The sequence below is a fragment of the Parasteatoda tepidariorum genome, chromosome 5, assembly GCF_982258835.1.
Source record: "Parasteatoda tepidariorum strain Cologne lab strain chromosome 5, Ptep-v5.0, whole genome shotgun sequence".
Taxonomy (NCBI): Eukaryota; Metazoa; Arthropoda; class Arachnida; order Araneae; family Theridiidae; genus Parasteatoda; species Parasteatoda tepidariorum.
In genome coordinates this window covers 102,573,735-102,594,082 of record NC_141759.1, presented here as the reverse complement: position 1 = coordinate 102,594,082, position 20,348 = coordinate 102,573,735, and the positions used below count along the sequence as shown (strand labels likewise).

General features: G+C 30.8%; 1 protein-coding gene across 8 annotated transcripts in view; it reads left to right on the top strand.

Moving 5' to 3' along the window:
• Nucleotides 1–3,626: 3,626 nt before the first annotated feature.
• Nucleotides 3,627–20,348, top strand: part of LOC107451382 (uncharacterized) — a 59,953-nt gene continuing 43,231 nt past the window's right edge. The window contains exons 1-5 of one of the 8 annotated variants that reach the window (XM_043054756.3): nt 3,627–3,746; nt 5,829–6,070; nt 11,619–11,792; nt 14,107–14,172; nt 19,519–19,620. In XM_043054756.3, the coding sequence (XP_042910690.2) occupies nt 5,834–6,070; nt 11,619–11,792; nt 14,107–14,172; nt 19,519–19,620 (579 nt within the window). In that variant the 5' untranslated portion in view covers nt 3,627–3,746; nt 5,829–5,833. Of the gene's footprint in view, nt 3,920–5,828; nt 6,071–11,618; nt 11,793–14,106; nt 14,173–19,518; nt 19,621–20,348 lie in introns of all 8 variants that reach the window. The other 7 variants (XM_043054755.3, XM_043054754.3, XM_087164663.1 and 4 more) reach the window with 7 other exon arrangements.

The following is a 20,348-nucleotide window of genomic DNA, read 5'->3' as shown; positions in this document are numbered from 1 at the left end:
AAAAAATTTTATTCGGGAAATTTCAAATAATGCTTAAAAACTGGTAAAATCCCGGAAAATTAGTTTATTTTTATTATATTATTTTTTTAAACTCCTTTTACAATACTTTTATGACAGTTTAACAGGTGAAATATGTTGTTCTAAGTATAAAATCAAGAGTGTCTCTTTGTGAAAGAAAGCAAAATGGAATAAAAAATAGAATAAAATAAAATGGCGGGAAAAAGGATCAAATTTCAAGCCAACCTACTTCCCTTTAATATTAAGTTATAATTTTCAAACTCGGACCGAATATAGGCCTCTATGTGCCGGACCCCTCTCCCAAAGCAAAATTTTATAACCCAATTAGAGGGGCCGCAATGGCCCCTTTGGTCTTCTGTTTATGAAACCGGGAGAGGGTACTTGAAGCTTTGTTGTAGCACGATCCTCGTATAAGCGTGGTCCGACGGCTAAGACCATGTGCTGGTGATTTACGCATGGAGCGAGGGGGCGTTGGTTCAAACCCCAGCAGTGGTCAATGTTTAATTTTTTTTTATTTTTTTCTTATTTTGTTTATTTTACATTATATTATTCATTTAATGTGTTTTTCGATACATTAAAGGATCCTATAAGGAAAAAAAAATTTTGTTCGGGAAATTTCAAACAATGCTTAAAAACTGGTAAAATCCCGGAAAATTTGTTTATTTTTATTATATTATTTTCTTAAACTCCTTTTACAATACTTTTATGACAGTTTAACAGGTGAAATATGTTGCTCTAAGTATAAAATCAATCAAAATCAATTAATATATTATAAATAAACTAATTTTCTGGGATTTTTCCAGTTTTTAAGCATTATTTGAAATTTCCCGAATAAAAATATTCTCTTTTATATATGGGATTCTTTAATATATCGAAAAACACATCAAATAAATAAATTAATGTAAAATAAACAAAAGAAGAAAAAATAAAAAAAATTTAAAAATTGACCACAGCTGAGGGTCGAACCAACGCCCCCTCGCTCAATGCGTAAGTTACTAGCTCATGGTCTTAGCCGTATTAATTTAGTATATTAAACAATAGTTTCTTTCCGAGTTTGAAGATTATAAGTTAATTTTAAAGGGGGATACGGGTTAATTTGTATGCGTAGCGTTGGATCTCAATTTTATCCGTTCTTCAGCTGTTATTCGCTTTTTTTTTTTCGAAAATAAAATGATAATTTTTGGATTCAAATTTCTAATTAGGCTAACTAGAACGTGGCACTTCTGGCCATGCCACATTTCACATGCTGTTGCCCCGAATATTATGCCTAAAGAACTTCTCCGCTGTTTTTCAACGGAGCCTATTTTGACCCTTTGTGGTAAAAAATTCCTTTGTTACGATTGTTTAGTATAGGAAAAAATAATTTCTGACCGAGTTTGAAAGTTATAAGTTAATATCAAAGGGAGATATAGGGTCATTTGAGTGCGAAGCATCGGTGCCGAAATTTATCCTTTTTTTTTTTTTTTAGCAATTATTCCTTCATTTCAAAAGTGCTCGACTTCACTTGCAGGATTGTGATGAGATGGTTTCGGATCATCCTCAGGGATGTTTCCCACACCGTCACCAATAGCCCATCGTGCAGATCTAGTGCGACGTAAATGAACTACAACAACAACCTTCATTTCAAGAGAAAAACAATAAGTTTTATATAATGAACACTTTATTCACGTTAAAATATTGAAATAAATAAAATAAATAAATTAAATATAATAAATAAGTTTTAAAAAAAAGCAATTTAAAAATTACCCTTTGATCGGGATTGAACCCCGCACACTTCAGTCTACAAATTTCTAATTACAAATTACTAAATCGGCAAATTAGCCCGCGGCTCTACTGCTATTATTTTTAGCTATTATTCCTTCTTTTCAAACGAAAAATAATAACTTTTGGATAAGGAACACTTTATTCACGTGATAATATTGAAAATATATAAAATAAATTAAAATAAATAAAAAAAAAAAAAAAAATTCTCCTTGACCAGGATTAAACCCCGGACACTTCAGTCCACAAATTTCTACTTACGGATTCTTCAAATTACTAATTCGGCTAATTAGCCAGCGGCTCTACTGTTATTATTTTTAGCTATTATTCCTTGTTTTCAAACAAAAAATAATAAGTTTTGGATAAGGAACACTTTATTCACGTTATAATATTGAAAATATATAAAATAAATTAAAATAAATTTAAAAAAATTTAAAAATTTCTCCTTGACCAGGATCGAACCCCGGACACTTCAGTCCACAAATTTCTACTTACAAATTCTTCAAATTACTGATTCGGCTAATTAGCCCGCGGCTCTATTGCTATTATTTTTAGCTATTTTTCCTTCTTTTCAAACGAAAAATAATAAGTTTTGGATAAGAAACACATTATATTCACGTTATAATATTGAAAATATATAAAATAAACGAAAATAAATAAAAAAAAATTAAAAATTTCTCTTCGGCAGTGATCGAACCCCTGACAATTCGGTCCACAAATTTCTAATTACAACTTCTACAACTTACTATTTCGGCTAACTAACGCTTCTGACTATATATTGCCTCATAGACTGTTTCCCTGATTATTATGCCAAAATAACTTCTCTGCGTTTTTTTAACGGAACCTATTTTGGCCCCCCCCCCTAATTTGTCTATAAAAATTCCTTTGGTACAACTGCTTAGTATAATAAATTATAATTTCTGGCCGAGTTCAAAAATCATAAGTTTATATTAAGTACAGATATCTGTATGTATTTGGTCATTTGTATGCAGAGATTTATCCGTTTTTTAGCTATTTTTCGCTCTTTTTTAGAGAAAAATAATAATTTACGGATAAAGAACACTTTATTCACGTTAAAATATTTAAAAAAAAAAAATAAAATGAAACAAAATAAAATAATTTCCGGACGAATTTGAAAATTCTAAGTTAATATTTAAGGAAGGGTCATTTAAACGCTTAGCATGGGAATCGAAATTCATCCATTTTTTAGCTATTATTCGCTCTTTTCAAAAGCAAAGTGTCCCGCAGTGGACTGATCGTTAAGACATGGTTCCCAGTGGAACACCGGAGTCGAGCATCACTGGCTGCTGTCAGTGGGCTGGTGGGTGACCACTTTGATCAGCCTACGTAGGGACCGAGGGTGAGCGGTATTGGTCCTCGTTAAACTGTGCTACCGTAAAGTGCTCGACTTCGCGCCCAGGTCGTTGGGCTACCAAAGCGGGGGTGCCATCCCCTCTGCAGAGGATCGAAATTGTGATGGCATGTCTTCGGATCATCCTCCGGGATGTTTCCCAGACCGTCGCCAATAGCCCATTGTGCAGCTCTAGTGCGACGTAAAGTAACAACAACATCAAAAGCAAAGTAACAACTTTTTGGTAAAGAACACTTTATTCACGTTAAAATATTGGAAAAGAAATTTTAGAAAAATATGAAATAAAAATTTTATTATTTTTGTTTATTTCTTTTTAAATAAATATTAAACGCTGTTTAAAAATTCCGAATAATATTTTGGTAAAGAAAACTTAATTCACGTTAAAATAATGAAAGGGAAATAAAAAAATTAAATAAAATAAATCTTTAAAAAATTTAAAAATTTACTTCTCAGGTCATCGGGCTACCAAAGCAGGGTGAGCCATTCCCTCTTTAGGGAATAAAATTCTCACTCTATGATAAGTGAGCTATAAGCAAAATATTGCATACTGCAAAGAGCTCCAAAAATGCCCGTCAGTCAACAACACTTATCATTGGTATTCTCCAGAATATTATTAAGATTAATAAGTATTAAAAATAATAAGTATTAAAACCCGCTGTAATAAGTATTAAAAATGGTTTTAGCACAACTTGGTTGCAAAAATTTACTGCAATACTTGAGTATTTTTCGTATTTATTTGAGCTTTTAAAGAGATACCATGTACGTTAGGTAGGATCACCAAAAAACTAACTTAAAATAATTTATTTCATTCAATAATTCTTATATTTTCTTTATATTTCTTTGAAATAATTACTTGTTTTAAAAGACATGTTCTTAAAATTTGCACAGCTTTGTTAAGGAAAATAACTTTTCTTAATGAAGTTTTTAAGCAAAAATGAACTTCAGACTCTGTTTAAGATTAAATGCGTTGTTAAGTAAATTTAACAACGCACGTTAATGTGTTTAAATTTTTGGTGAGCTAATTTTTGTTCATTCCGCCGTTTTAGATGCGTTGTTCTGTTGTTTGTTGTAGATGTAGATATAAAAAATAAATTAATAATCACATGTATATTTCTGATTCTATTGCCCTGAGAATATTTCCGTAACAGTAAGACGTGTCCGTATCAACAATCATCGCTTAGGTGCAAAAGGGCTTTTAAACTTGTAAAATTTTAAAAACAAACATGTAGTGGTTTCTACATTTACACTGCTTCAGTAAGCACTCTTAAAGAATTGATGAAAAGATATGAACTGTTAAAGTAAAACAAATGAGAGGAATAAAACATTAGAATCGGACATCTGAATATTTGTGCTGCTAACTCTTAAAATCAAATGAAAAAAACAAGAGAAAATTCATGAAAGAGGACGATCAATTTGTTGTCTACTTCGTTTTATGTTTCTTTTTTTTTAATATTTTATTTGTGACATTTATTTTATCATAATATTATTTGTTAACTGTAATGGGACTGGTAACAATAATTACATACTAAGTATGTTAAAACACAAACATCTTTATTGGCTGAATATTCCAGATGTCATAGGACATCTCCCCTTTAAGAAAGTATTCACTAAAATACAAATATAATTTAAAATTCTATTTTCATTTAAACAATCACAATATGTTATTGTATAAATATTGATGTTAATTATCATTTATTCATAGTTTTTGTATTAATTTACTAGCTGAATACCCGTTCTACGTATGGAGAGAGATCAGCTGCAATTTATTAGTACTGAATAACACTACAAAATCCTGTTCAAAACTTTACCACAAATTTCAACACAATAACACTAAAATTGTTTATTTATTATTTGTTGTGCTTCTGGATTACTTTACGTTATTAGATTAAGCAAAGCATGTTATCCCATCAAAATAAATAATAACTGTTTTCATTATCATCTGGGAGAATGATGTTGCTCGAGGCAACTCGTAATATTTAAAATTAACTCAAATTACTTTAAAATTTAATTCAAGCTACTTCCTCCTGTAATTTGTGAGGATTGGGTACTACTGGCAATCGATACTACTGTTAATACATACATTCGTGTTGCATGGAGAGGAAAACCTCCCATGGTTAGCCAGATAACTAGGAGACTAACCCATGATCAGTCTACCACCTAGGATATTTTACATCAGCATTGTGTTCGGTATGAGCCGGATGCGGAATTCGTATTGACGAGCCATCACTGAGATTCGAACCCAGTTTATCTCATTAGAAAGTGACATCTCTATCCCCTGAGCGACCAAGGCTCTGACTAATTTTTTTATATCCATTGTCGAACAGCCGACCCTATTTCGAGTTTACAACTACCCATGTTCAACTTCTTAGCCTTGTAATTTTGAACCCAATCCTTAAGACAAGGAAACTCTTGGATCAGTACTCCCAGAGGTATTGATTTTTTTTGGGAACATAGAGGACTTTGCAACTCAACAGATTTAACCTGCATCAGTCTCCATTCACTACGCAGGACGTCTTCGGCCTGCCTGGGATCAAAAATGCAAACTCTTGGACATGGGACCTGTGCCCTACCAACCAGGCTATCCCGGCCCTGTACTCATTGGTTTGGGGAATTACTTTGTCAAATATGTTAGCTTCTACCATTGCTTTATACTGCTTACAATTGTTTTTATTATTAGCTAGGATGCCATTGCCCATACACATAGCAAGCTCTTCTGGTAATAAAAATTTTCTAAAGAGATTGATTGATACTGTTGCTCCTGAAGTTCTTGAAATAAAGAATGAATGTGGAAAAACACCTTTGATGTTGGCTGTTATTCACCATCACTTTGAATGTGTTAACCTTCTACTCAAAGCTGCAGTACATGTTGATAACTCTGATTCTCTAGGACAAACAGCTCTCCATATAGCCACTAATAAGGTTTGATCACTTTTTTCATTCAGAGTAATTTTTTTCATAATTTTTTTCATACTGATACTCGTATATTCTTTATTTTTTTTTTTTTTGTTTCTTTACTAGGAAAACCTGAAAAAAAGACATTTTTACAGTATTCTTAGAAAATCTGAATTTAATTTTAACCCATAAATAAAAATTGTTAGAGCATTTTCATAATATATGATAGAACTGAATTCAGTTTTATGTATAGGTGATTTTATTTTTTCTATAATGGAATTTAATATCATAGCAATCTTGCAAACCTCGTTTATAGTTGGGAAAAATTAAACTTTTTTAAAATTAAGTTTTCTAATACTACTCTTGTATTCCTTTATGGCATACGGATTTCTACAACAAAAAATAATAACCAATTATTAAACTATTTTCTTATGTTCATGTGCTTTGTTATGAAATGAAAAAAAAAAAAACACTAGTCAACAATATTTAATTTTTTTTTTCTCTAACATTGATAAAAATAATTTTAATGTTTTCAAAGGTGCTGAATTTGGATATGATAATGTAAATGAAAGCTTAGCTCTCACTTTTTAATGATTGCAGTTTTTCAGGATAGTCCTTAAAAAATTATGCTTTCGTTTACTTTGTAATTATCACCGGAAATTTGCCACTTAAACTTGTCACAGTTTACTGCTCATAACAATTGCTTCTTGTTCTCGTAGGTTTCTTTCCTGTCAATTGCTTAACCAATCAAAACAGATTCTTTGATGAATTGTTGATCAGTATCCCTCTCTATTTATCCATTTTGTTGTCAATTTTCATCAATGTGCCTAAAAATACCAATTATTGCTATATACCAATTAAAAATACCAATTTTTGCTATTAAACGAAATGAAAGGGAAGGAGTTTGGTGGTCCCAAAATGTTTTATTCATATATATATATATATATATATATATATCAGAGTTCGCCAAGTGGGCCCACTTTGAAAAAACCAGCCCGGGTTTTATTGGGTGGGCCCACATCATTGAAAAAACCCACTTGGTGGTTTTTTTTCACAAATTGGTTTTTTTGAAATTTGGTTGAAAAGGAAGTTTCTCCTATTACTATCACTGGACACATCGTGGAAGATACAAATATTTTCGAAATGTGCATCAAGCACATGGATGGGCAAATGAAAAAAACTGCTTGATGCCCCAAAAGTTCATATTGTGACCGTGTAAAAGCTTATGCCAATAATTATCATAAATATTAAGAGATTGCTCTTGAACATCAAAATGAAGAATATAATTTGTCAAAAATATTAAATAATGTTTGGCTTTACCAATAAACTATCAATTTGGAAAAACAGATATCAATTGTTTCTGAAGCTTTAAAAAAGCTTCAATCAGAAAACATTTCAATCTTAGAAGCTGTTGAACTATGAATTAACTTACTATCGTGGGATGAATTAGAACCCCATAAATATTTTGGAAAAAGATTCCATGTGGTTGTTGAGCCACCTCTTTTATTAGCATATGCATCCTGGATCCCGAAACAAGGAGACAATTTTTAAATGATGAACAAGAGCAATTAGCAGAAAACTGTCTTTCTAAGCATCATGAAGAATTTCTGCCAGGTGTTATGGCTTTCAAAACTTCCGATCCGGAATACTTTCCAAAATCAATGATGCTTAACACCGTTATTCAACAGTTTTCATCAAAAAATAGTGGAAAATTATAGCAAAAAAAAAAGAAAAAAATTCCAACCTTCCGCAAAATTTCTGCCAATTCTTTTTTGTTTACACACAGCATCAGCATCCTCCGTCTCTATCGAAAGACACTTTTCAACTTTTGGTTTGGTGTGGAGTAAACTACAAAATAGATTAGAAATAGATAAAGCTACAAAACTTATAAAAGTGTATCACCATCTAAGTGAGAAATGTAGACACTTTGCTGTATGATAATAATAATAATAAATAAAAAAATTGACTTTTTTTTAAAGTTAACTCTTAACATCTGCTGACAATTTTTGACTATTTGGAGAATTATCACCATTAAAAACAGCTAAAAATTAAAGTATTATTTTTAAGATTTTTAAATATTATTTTTAAGATTTCATTTGAATATAATTTATTTTGCTTCTTTTAATCATGTTTTAAAAAAATTGAAAACAAACGAAAATTTTTTTTCTGTTAAGTGATACATAAAACAACAATTAACAAATTAAGAGTTTTATTTTCTGGTTTTAAAAAAATAAGCTAAAACTTTTTATTCATGCTTTTTTATAATTTTAAGATTAATTTGTTTTTAGAAATTCTAAAAGTAAAATTTACCTAAGAATGCAGTCTTTTTTCTAAGGTAAAATATTTGAAAAATGGGACAAGTAACTGATACTCCTTATGATTATGCGTAATTTTAATTTCACTTTCTATTATTTGTATTATAAAAATATGGAAGACCATTAAATATTTATTCCAGTTTAATTTTATTAAAGGTGAAAGTCAGATGAAATTTTAGTTTTTACTGATTATAAATATTTATTGATTATAAATTTGCAATATACACACATATATATATATATATTATAGTGCTTCAGTTAAAAAATTTGAAACGTTGTGTATTTAACAATAAAGATTCAATCATGTATTGGTGATAGTGCATTATTTAAGCTTATTTTAATTTTATTAATATACATTTTACATAAATTTTTTGGATTTATTTCTATTTTTAAGCTTATACGACACTATTTCATAAATAAAAATATTTTCATAGTAAAATTTTAAAGTTCATGAGCACTAAATGAAAAAACTCAATTTCCCGCGGATTTTTTCAAACCCTGATATATATATATATATATATATATATATATATATATATATATATATACATTTATATATATACACTGGTGTGTAAAAACTAAAGCAACAAGTGCGTTTTTTGTCATAACTCTACAAAAAATCATCCGATTGACATGAAATTTGAATATGATGTACATTATTTTGTACTTAAACGATGGTAAAAGAATAATGGTGCAGAAATGAATAGAAAGCTTAAAGTAGGGTATGGAACAAAAAAGGCTTTATTTGACTTATAGTGGCGCTGCACATGATTGCCTGAAGAAACGTAAGTACAACTGACAGATGTTCCCTAGTATGGGATATGCCTTCCCCTTACTGTAATTGTTGCTTGGCATCGTCTCTCCATGCTAAGCACCAGATTATCCAGGAGTTCTTAAGGTAAAAGTCTCCATTCCTCCTTTAACGCATCTTTCAGCTGATCGGTGTTACCAGGAGGATACTGTCGTGTCGCAAGACGTCTCCCTAATGCACCCCACACATGCTCTATGGGATTTAGATCTGGAGAGAAGGCTGGCCAATCCATTCGTGTGATATCTTCACCTTCCAGTAGCTCTTGAACATTAGCAGTACGGTGTGGCCGGGCATTGTCATCCATAAAAATGAAGTCTGGTCAAATGACCCTTCGGAACAGACGCACATGGGGTAGGATTATCTCATTGCAGTAGCGGTCTCCAGTTACAGAACCTCAGTCGAAGATCTGAAGCTCAGTCTGTCTGTTCAACATAATGCCACCCTAGATGACAACTCCAGGACCACCGTAACGATCTCTATCCGCGATGTTATTGGGATGAAATTGAGCTCCAACCTCTCTCCAGATCAACTGACGTTGAGAATCTCTTGTAGCACTAAAACGACTCTCATCTGTGAAAAGGCGACTCCATTGATGAGATGCCCAGTTTTTGTGTTCTCTGCACCATTCTAAACGGTGCCATCAATGGCTAACTTTTAAAGGTATGCAGCGTTCAGGACGTCTAGCAAATAAGCCACCTTTGTGGAGGCGTCTGGCCATTGTAAATCTTGATACTTGTCGTCCTGTGGCTGTGCACAGTTGCTGAGATATCGCGATCGTTGACTGAAAACGATTTCTTTTTGCCTGGAGGACAATGCAACGGTCATCTCTTGGTGTTGTTTGCCTTGGACGGCCACCACCAACCTTCAGAACAGCTGTACTGGTAGTTTTAAAGGCATTCAAAGCACAAGAAACAGCACTTTTGTTGATCTCAAACTCTTCGGCGACACTGGTCACACTACGCCCCTCCTCAAGCTTCCCAATCATTCTACCTCAAGTAAAATCGTCGAAATGATTTCTTGATGACATGTTTCACAAAACAAATCACTTGCACTTGCAGCTAATGTCTTTACCTACGGTGTTCTTCACCCTTTTATCACAGCTTTGACCTGCGCACACCGACCCACAAGGTTTAGGTACGCTTACATCACCTACGACTCTTTTTTCTAAAATTTGCATACAAATAATCTTTCTACTGAATTACGTGCATATTATACTGCAATTTCATAGCTATCTTATACTTTGTTGGGGAGCTGTGACCGAAAAACCACTTGTTGCTTAAGTTTTGCACACCAGTGTATATATATATATCTGGGTCCCAAAATGGGCCCCTATTTACTGTCTGGTTAAGATTATTCCATTGCTTTACTCTTTAGGTAATTGTAGATCTCTTACCGGATCATTCAACTTACATTGTGTGATTTTATGTTGCTGTATTGACTTCTCATTGCTCCAAAACTCAGGATCTTTGAAGGTGACGAAATAGCACCAGTATCACTACTACTATCATCGCTTGCCCTGTAAGACTCAGGTGGGTTTGGAAAAAGCAAACTGACTTGCTGATCATCCAGATCCTGGGAGTAGAAATTCCAATTGATGTCTCTTATTCTTCAATGTGGAACTAAGACTAGAAGCTCAAAAAAATGCAATGTATATGTGGGGACCAGGGCTCGTACTGGTCTTCGAGTCCACAACCAAGGCACAGATTTTGAACTTTCTTAAAGGCTGACGTTATTGTTTGCTTTTGTAATTTTAACCTCTCCAGAAATATATTTTATAACCATCCATGAGCAGCCGATCTAATTTTGGGTTTACGACTACTACTGTTCAACTCTGTAGCCTTGTAATTTTGAACCCAATCCAGAAGACAAGGAAATTCCTGGAACAGTACCCCCAGTGGTATGATTTGTTATGGAAACATGAAGGACTTTAGGGCTCAACAGATTTAACTTGCATCAGTCACCATTGCCTACACCAAAAGTGTTCGGCCGGCAAGGATGGAATCCATGACCTCTTGAACATGGGCCATGTGCCCTACCAAAATAAAGCAAAAGACGAGATATAGCATGAGAGGTCTCAAGAAATATAGCAAAAATTATCAGCATAGTTTACCCATTTGCAAGATATTTTGCTATCTCACACACAAATTGAACTGAAATGGATTACTATTAGGGCATTGTTAATAGTCTTTTCTGTACATGCAAAAAACTTAGCCGATTATGTACAGAAACTAAACTAAAGTTATATGAAAATAAATCATTTTTTATTAATTTTAGAAAAAGGAACCAAAAATAGAATTGTGCTAATTTTTTTCAATTTCACAATTATTTTTTTAAACTCGTCAATTAATTTTCAAATGTTAAATAACAATTTAATTTTCTTAATCATAAAAAGTGCCTGCCTGTGATTTGTTTCCCATATCTAAACTTATTAGTTATTTATCTTAAACAGGGCTTTCATCGATGCGTGAAGCTGCTTCTGTCATACGATGCATCCTATCAACTGAAGGATTTTTCGGGAATAACGCCTTTACATTTGGCTGCTATAAATCCTAATTCCAAGTGTCTGTCTGCAGTTCTTAAGGTTCTCAAGCCCGGAGAGTCAGATATTCAAGACAGCTCAAAAGTAAGTCTCTTTAGATGATACAGGGTTAACTACTATTTCCAGTTTCAAAAGGATGTTTATTTACTGGTGTCTACATGCAAAGCAGGGTAATGCACATAAAGTACTCAACCCTGTGGCAGAATAGCAGCGACATTGTTGCAGAACATTACAGAGTTCTTGCAGAAAGATTTTTCTTTTAAAGAGTAAAAAAAAACTTTTCTTTTCTACAGAAATTTGCTCGTAATATTTTAATGTAAATCTCGTGTTAATGTTACTTGTAATATCTAAAATGTGGTAGATACCTTCCATATCTGTTTGTTATTATTAAAAGTGTATTGCAGAAAGAAATTAGTGATAGAGATGGCTGGGTGGCGCAGTTGGTTTGTCGTCGTCCTTCTGAGCCCAAGTCAGCGGGTTCGATCCCCGGCCCAGACACCAGATTTTCGGGATGCAGAAAATCCTCAGCGGCCATGTCGTATGATTATGTGGCATGTAAAAGATCCCTGGAGTGCCTTATTGGCTCTTCGCATTTCCGGTAAAATTAAATTCCTAGTGCACTTTAGCATCCAGATAGAGTCTCGGTGCTGCCATCTAGTGTGGCAGAAACTAGACGTCCAAAATTAACATGACCAACGGTATCTCACCCATTGTGGTGGTCCTGAAAGAGTGGATACCACCTCTGGAGAACGCTCTAGGTCTGCTCATCGGCAAGACTGATTGTGCAGCTCATTGGAAATAAAAAAAATTAGTGATAGAGAGTTTTGTCGCTGAAAGCACAAATAAATTCTGCCACAGGGGTACTCACCAAGTTTCTTATACTTACATTAAATATTCAATGTACCAACTGCTGGGGTTCGGAAATGCTCGCCTTCCAAACAGCTTTCTCCCTTCTCAAACTGACCAAATTGCTGGCATAAAATTCCCTCAGTAATAGATGAATCACAGGTTAGAATGTCTTCGCCGTCAAGCTAACCATAGATGGTTTTGTTCTCCTTGTAATTTTTAGTAATTTTAGAACTTAATGATCAGCTTCATGCTCAATGAAATGCAATCAAAAATAGTATTCAACATGGTGCGTGGCATTTTTAAAAAGTGCTTAAAGGTACTTATTTTCATTTTTTAAATGCCCTTAAAGGTGCTTTTTTCATTGAGTGATTTTAAAAAGTGCTCAATTTTCCCTTTTTGAAAATATATTTTCCCTACTGTGGTGAATTTCACCACTTATTATTCAAAAGCGAGCTTTTTGCATTATTCTATTCAATGATTTCACAATTCATTCAACCACAATCAACGTACCATCGGTCCGTAGCTTATGAAAGCACCACTCATTTTACATGTTTGATGAAATACTTGGGAGTCTGCATGTGCATGGTTCAGAGAGATTATTGCACTCTCATGTGAAACTCTGCTGCATTTTTCAAGATATTCTCACTTTCAGACTTCATTTTCCACCCTCTGATATCGAAAGGAAAAATCTCTCGATCTTTTTGTGGTGGCTAATATAATTTTAAAAAAAAGAGTTCTTTGTCAGATACTAGTTATTTTATCATGATCATATAAAGTCTTTGAAAATTATTTTGCATTTTGTTAAAGTATATATAGTGCTTAAAAATATTTTTGAGTCCTTAAAAAGTACTTAAAAGGTGCTTATTTTTTGGTGAAATATTTGGCTATGCACCTTGTCTAATATATCTGCCAGTTTGTAAGCAAAAATATTAAGTTACGGTTGTGAACTCATCAACTTTGTTAGAACAATATAATGTTATAACCATATAAATGTTATTTTAAAAAAATGATTACTTCGAAAAATTACTTCTGTTCACCAATAGATCTAAATATTTATAATACTAATAGATAATAATACTTGCACATGGGAAGTGGAGGCACAAGCGTAAGCAAACAGAATTCCTTTCCGTACATATGTGCTAAGTGAATAATTTTAACTTTGGTAGAAAAACTGCCAAGTTAGTTGGTTTAGTTTTCTGCCAAAAAACAACAGTCGTTGTGAAGCAATCATCAGGATTGCTGAGTGGCAGCAAATAGGGGGCTTAACCTCCTAGCTTATGAATAAAATTTTATAAAAAAATTTTTTCCACTTAATGGTTTATTTTTAAAAAAATTTCAACTTTTTAAACCAATGATTTTTTTTTTAAAAAATCGAATAATTTAAATTGGGATTTTAATCATGCTTTAAATCCTGCTAACCCTGATAATAAATGCAACTTTTTCCTCCCTTGTATTGTCTGAAGAATTTGTGATATTATTTCATTGTTCTTATACTTTGAGCATTAGCCAGAGTATTATTATAACAATGTTTTAATATTTGTGTTTCTAGAAAACTGCCCTGCACTGGTGTTCAGCATGGGCAAATGCAAGTCATGTTGGAATGTTGCTCTTAAAGGTATATTCTTTTCTTTAAAGTTATAGTTCTAAAAATCTTAAAACTTTTACATGAATTTTTTTGACTGCATATTAATAAAGAAAATACCTATTATTAATCTATCAAGTAACAATAGCATTAATAACATAAATGTGCTGTTCCATATCATGGGATTTTGGGAATAAAAACTATTATATATTAAAAGAGCACAATCTCTCTATATATTTCTCTTACATGGTGAAAAAAAAAAGCCTCATTACAACTCCTCGAATGGCAACGCTAGAAAATCGACCGATGATTGCCGCTAAAAATGTCACATGCCAAATCTAGCTGAGGTGGCTTTTAAAAACAGATACTGAAATAACCAGAGAGAGCATAAGCTAGGCAGAAGTGAGTAGTCTTTGTCGATAGATCTCTATTTTAGTATTTTGTCGAAAGCGCTTTTTTTCACGAATTTATATATTACAAATTTATTTGACGATTTATTTCATTTATATCACGAATTTATTTGTTTTACTAGAATTTATTTGTTTATGCAGGTTTTTCCATTGCAATTCACTTATTTCAATTTTTAATAGACTTAATTATAGCCAAAATTTTAACCTATTTAAAGAGATATCAGTTTTAGAAATTTTATCTTAAGATTTTATACTATAGCACATTTCTAATAGGTTTAACGAATTACATGTCATTTATTTGAATTCAAATTTATTTTAATGACTTAGTATTTACTAAAAAGATGTAATTTTTTCTTAAAAAAAAGTTGTTATATGGATTTGAATGATTGTTTTGAATTCTTAGAATTTTGTGCATTTGCAATGTACCTAAGTTAGTAGCGAGAGAAGCGAGCTTGGTTTGCGAAGCAAACCATATAAGATTGCGTGGCAATTTTCGGGGGTTGACGAGCGTTAGTGAGCAGAGGGCGCAGCCCACTAGTTTATTAATAATTTACAACATTAAAAATTTAGAATACAGAAGATGCATCTTCATGCAACACTAGCAGGTGAGAAATTTAAACTGAAACTTCCCACAAGGGAAGAGGGGAAGTCCAGATTCAATTGCGTATGCATGATGTGATAGTTCACATAGCTTCGAACTGCTAAATACATGACAATTTACATCAACACTTTAATTTGCCAATAATACTTATGGATCAAAAGTAATATTCATGAGGAATTCTTAATATATCTATATCTTTTTGTTATTTTACTTCTCAATTCAAAATTTCTTCTCTTACCAGGGTTCCCATGATACTTGAAAAACCATAAAAGTCCTCGAATTTTGTTGAAAAAAATCAGGACCCTGAAAAGTCCTTGAACTCTGCCATGGAGTACTTGAGAAGTTCTTGATTTTTTGGTAGTAAAATAATAATAATCTTTCTTACAAAAAAGCAGTAAAAAAATAACAAATAAATTCAAACAAAATTATAGATTTCTAATAGATGCAATTTTTAATGCTTGAAGTGAAAAGAGGTAAGGAAGGTACAAAATTTTTCTCTCCTGGATTTTTCACTCCAGATTATTGTTCATCTCTGATGCTTAGAAAGCTGAAATTTCTAGCAAATTTTAGTTTTGGTATTCATAGTTTTTGAATGATAACTAGTGTTTAATCAATTTAGAAATATGTTCAATGTGTTAACTTCATTATTATGACAGGTTAATATTGTTATCCTATTTGTTTTTTTAATTTTTATAAGAAGGATCATTAATTTGTTATCATATAAAATCAGATTTTTTACATTAGTTTTTACTGCTAATAAATAAAATTTAGTTCTAGATTTCATGAATTATGAATAAAAATCGTGATTCACATTAAACTGATTCTTGATTTATGGATCAGAATTCATATCAAGTGTTCTATGAATTGGGATTAAAATGAAAGTGATTAATAAATCATATATCAAATGTTTCATTAAAGTGATTTGCAAATTACTCTTCTGGATACGTATTGAGGTATTTTATAAATCACACATCAGGATTCACATTAAAATTATTTATCAAGCACACATCATGATTTCAATTAAAGATATGTCTGAATCATGTAACGTGATATGCATTTAAGTAATTTCAGAATCGTGCATCACAATTCTCATTCAAGTAGTCTATATGGTATTAGAAGGATTTAAGATTTACGCATTGCGATTCACATAAAAGAGATTTAAGAATTAATGCTTGCAATTCTCCTCAAAATGATTTATGAATCACACATAGTTCTAAATTAAGAAACTTTCGAGTCACAAATTATAATTTCCCTCATAATGATCATTATTTGCATGAAAATTATTAACTAATCATGCAACAGAATTCACATTAAAATGATTTATCTCACATCGTGATTTACGTCTTGTTAGTTCCTGCGTTTTGTAACATTTGCTATTCATATTGTTCCAATTTACGAAACATACACCGCAATTTGATTTCAACTTACAAATTGTGATACGTGATTTACGCAATCTTCGAAACTTACTTCACCTTTCTTATAATTTTGATTTACATATAATATATCTAGATTTTTATAAACGTGATTTTTAAAAAGTATGCATCGTGAAAATTACGCATGTTCATAAAATTTTAAAAATCACTCTTCTCATTTTATGGATCTATTTTAAAGAAAATATAGCTTCGTAAGTCTTAGTTATCTGTGAAATACTGTTCTACGATAGATTTTATTGTGTTGAAAATACATTATTGATATTCTGAAGCAACAAAATCAAATTTTAATAACAAAACAAATTTGTTATTAAAATTGAAACAGATGTGCTAAATGGATATGTTTTGATATTTTATGTAATTATATTCATTTCCTGTAACCTAATATTTGGATTTAATATATTAAAAAAAAGTTTATATTTGAATAAACGTGCAATTACATAAACTTTATCAATTATTTACTATGCTTGTTTAATGTAATATTATTTTTCATTAACTCTAATTTACTTCAAATTTTTCATTAAAAGTTTCACTGATGCTAGTTTTAGTTAGTTAGTCTCAATTGAAGTTTTTTAGTCAATTGCAATTTTTCAAAGTGATTTGAAGCAGCAATATAACTATCAACCATTTGCATTAGTAGCTGATAAATTGAATTATTATTAATATTATTATTTTGTCAAATAAGCATTATGCTTTGAAAATTTACAATTTCTGTTTCGACGCAATTATAAAATCTGGTTGACATGTACTTTAGTATATTAACTGTAATACAGAATGGGTCCATAATTAATTTGTGTTTAGGTTCTTGAAAGTCATTGAATAGTCCTTGAATTTTTTTTCGAAAATTGAGTGGGAACCCAGCATACTCATTCAATTCGGAAGTGTTTTGCTTTGTATGTGTTCTGGCATTCATTTTAAAATGAAGTTCTTAAAATATGCTACATGTTCATTGTTTTAAATATTTGCCTTATAACCATCTCATTCAACTTATCTATATTATTATTCGATTTTTATATATCAACTGTGCATGGTTAATTGTACATGGAAATTGCTTTATAACGGATAATTCAAAGAATTTCCCTATTTACACATTTATAAATTTTATTGTTTGGAGTCACAACAGTTTTAAGTCCTTTGTTTCAAGATGAATTCATAAAATGCTTAAACGAAAAAGTAAAGAAGAAAAAAAGTTGAGCTAACCAATCTTTAGTAATAAAAGGCATCTTTCTCTTTCGTTTATAATAAAGCGCCATCGTTTCAATTACAATATGCTCTAAATTATTATTATTTTATATTTATGACTTAATAAAATAACATAAATAGCAATTCATTTGTATGTATTCACCTTTTGCTTTTATTTTCTGCCCAATTTACAGTTCTATTAAAATATAACTATAATTCTATAGTTTTAGTTTTAACTTTTTTTTTCTCCATGCAAGAAATGAATTTTCGATCCAAAATTTTCAATAAGGAATGCTTAAAACTGCTCACTGGTTGAATATCTCAGTTTTCAATACTTTGTTACCAGCGTGAACTAGAAATTTCATTGTTTTTTAACAATGTGTGCCTTTACGTTTTGTAGAAATTCTTATATATTAATTATTGTTTACATACCCTGGACATAACATAATTAACAAGCCCTTGTATGGATATACAAAGGATGTTTAAGAGATTAGAAATTTTAAAAAATAAATTATTAATATTTTAATTTAGTTTTAAATATTTTACTAATCATATTTTTAATTTTTTAATGTGAAATTTTTAACTTTATTCTTTTTTAAAATTTCAAAATTTTTCATGATGCCTTTAGATGCATTTCACTTTTTTATGTCTTTTAAAAAAAATTAAATTTTCAGGAAAAGATTAAAACTTTTCCCCTGAGCAATACTTGTAGCCTAATTCTCTGGATAAATCAAAAAATATAAGAAAATCTAATTCTTTTTTCGTTCTAATCTTTTAAAAAACCCTTGGGAAAAGTTTTTTTTTTTAGTTAAAATCATCATCCTATCAGATTTAAGTTATGGCATGTTATATTTCCTTTCCTGTTTATCTGAATGTACAAATCGAAATGAAGATATTTTATACTTTGTGCTGTACATAATTATATTTTGTGCTGTGTATAAGATAAATATTATGAATAAAACACAAAATGATCACAACTATAATTTTAATTCTCAAAGTCAAAATGCAAAATGTTATGTCACTGTTGAATTACATTTTGTGTTTCAACACTGAAGAAGAATCTTGTTTAAAAGATTAAAAATATGATGTGTACGTTTTTTGTGCTTTATTCATTGTTTTAATCAGTTAACTGTGCCATATGAATATGAGGAGTTAGTCTAACAATATAAAAGTTCTGTAAAATAAATTACCATAATTTCCTGCACATTATCCACAGATTAGCTGCTAAAAGAGTATTGAAATCATCGCTGCGGCTCATCTATCGAAATTATTTATATCAAACATCATCAATTTCTTTTTTACCTTTGTTAGTCATAAAAGTGTATAAGACCATTTCTACTTTACGAAAAAAGTTCGCACATGCAAGTTTGGAGTTGTGGACAAGAACATTGTTAAAATATATTTTCCCGCAAAAACTCTTCAATCAAGCTCTTTGAATTCACATACACAATTTTTTCGCATTGTTGAAATATATATGAAAGTTATGCTGTATCTTTTTTTATTTACATAAATAAAAGTAGATTTTTGCAATAAACAAACCACCATACAATCCGCACATTATATTGCAGTGTTTATTAACAGAACTGAATTTATAAACTGAAATATCTGCCCCTACGGATTGTCCATCTTCGTGGACACTCCGACACAGGAAATTACGGTAAATTTCTATTCTGTTTGAAATTTAAGTATCTCTGATTTTATTAATCACACTATATAGTTTATTTCTTTTTTATATACTTTTAAAATACTTTTGTAGGATGCTAATATATGCATACCTGATGATCAAGGAAAAACACCTCTTCATTGGGCAGCTACAAATCCTACATCTAGTGCATTGGATTGTGTTAAAATTCTCTTGGTAAGTTGCATTCCTTGTTTCTCAAAATTTTACAAAGATGTAACCCTGCTAACTGATAATTTAAAAATCCAACTTAAACAAAATAGATAATTGAACTTTTTTATCATTATTTATACTCATTTTATTCCGAACATATAAAATAAATTAATTTTCACTTTGTGAATAAATTTACTCATTTAAAAGGAGGAAAAAATTCCTAGATTTATTTGCCATTTGTTATAAATGTCATCTTTGGTGCCGTGCCCAAAAATACAAATCTGCTGTGTTAATAATTGAGAAATTTTTGATTTTGGTGCCAGTGATGTGTAATCTAAAATTTATATTTGTGAACTTTATTTATGTTATATATATTTAGTGTTTTCCTAAGAAATAGATATTTTTTTCACTTCATGAATGAATTTATGAAAGGGTTTTCTTATAAATAATGATTAATCTAAACTCAGCGACAAACAGCCCCTGAAGGGCCAAGGTCTACTGTGCCCATCTCAGGTTTCTTAAAGTTTGGGATTAATAATGATTATGAGGCAGAAAAAAAAATCTATTTTGGGATTCTTTTTTCACTGTTTTGTGTTTAAAAGATATATATTCACTTTTATGTGCCTTTTAACTTCCTATAACCTATATTCATATATATATATATATATATATATATATATATATATATATATATATATATATATATATATATATATATATATATATATATATATATATATATATATATATGT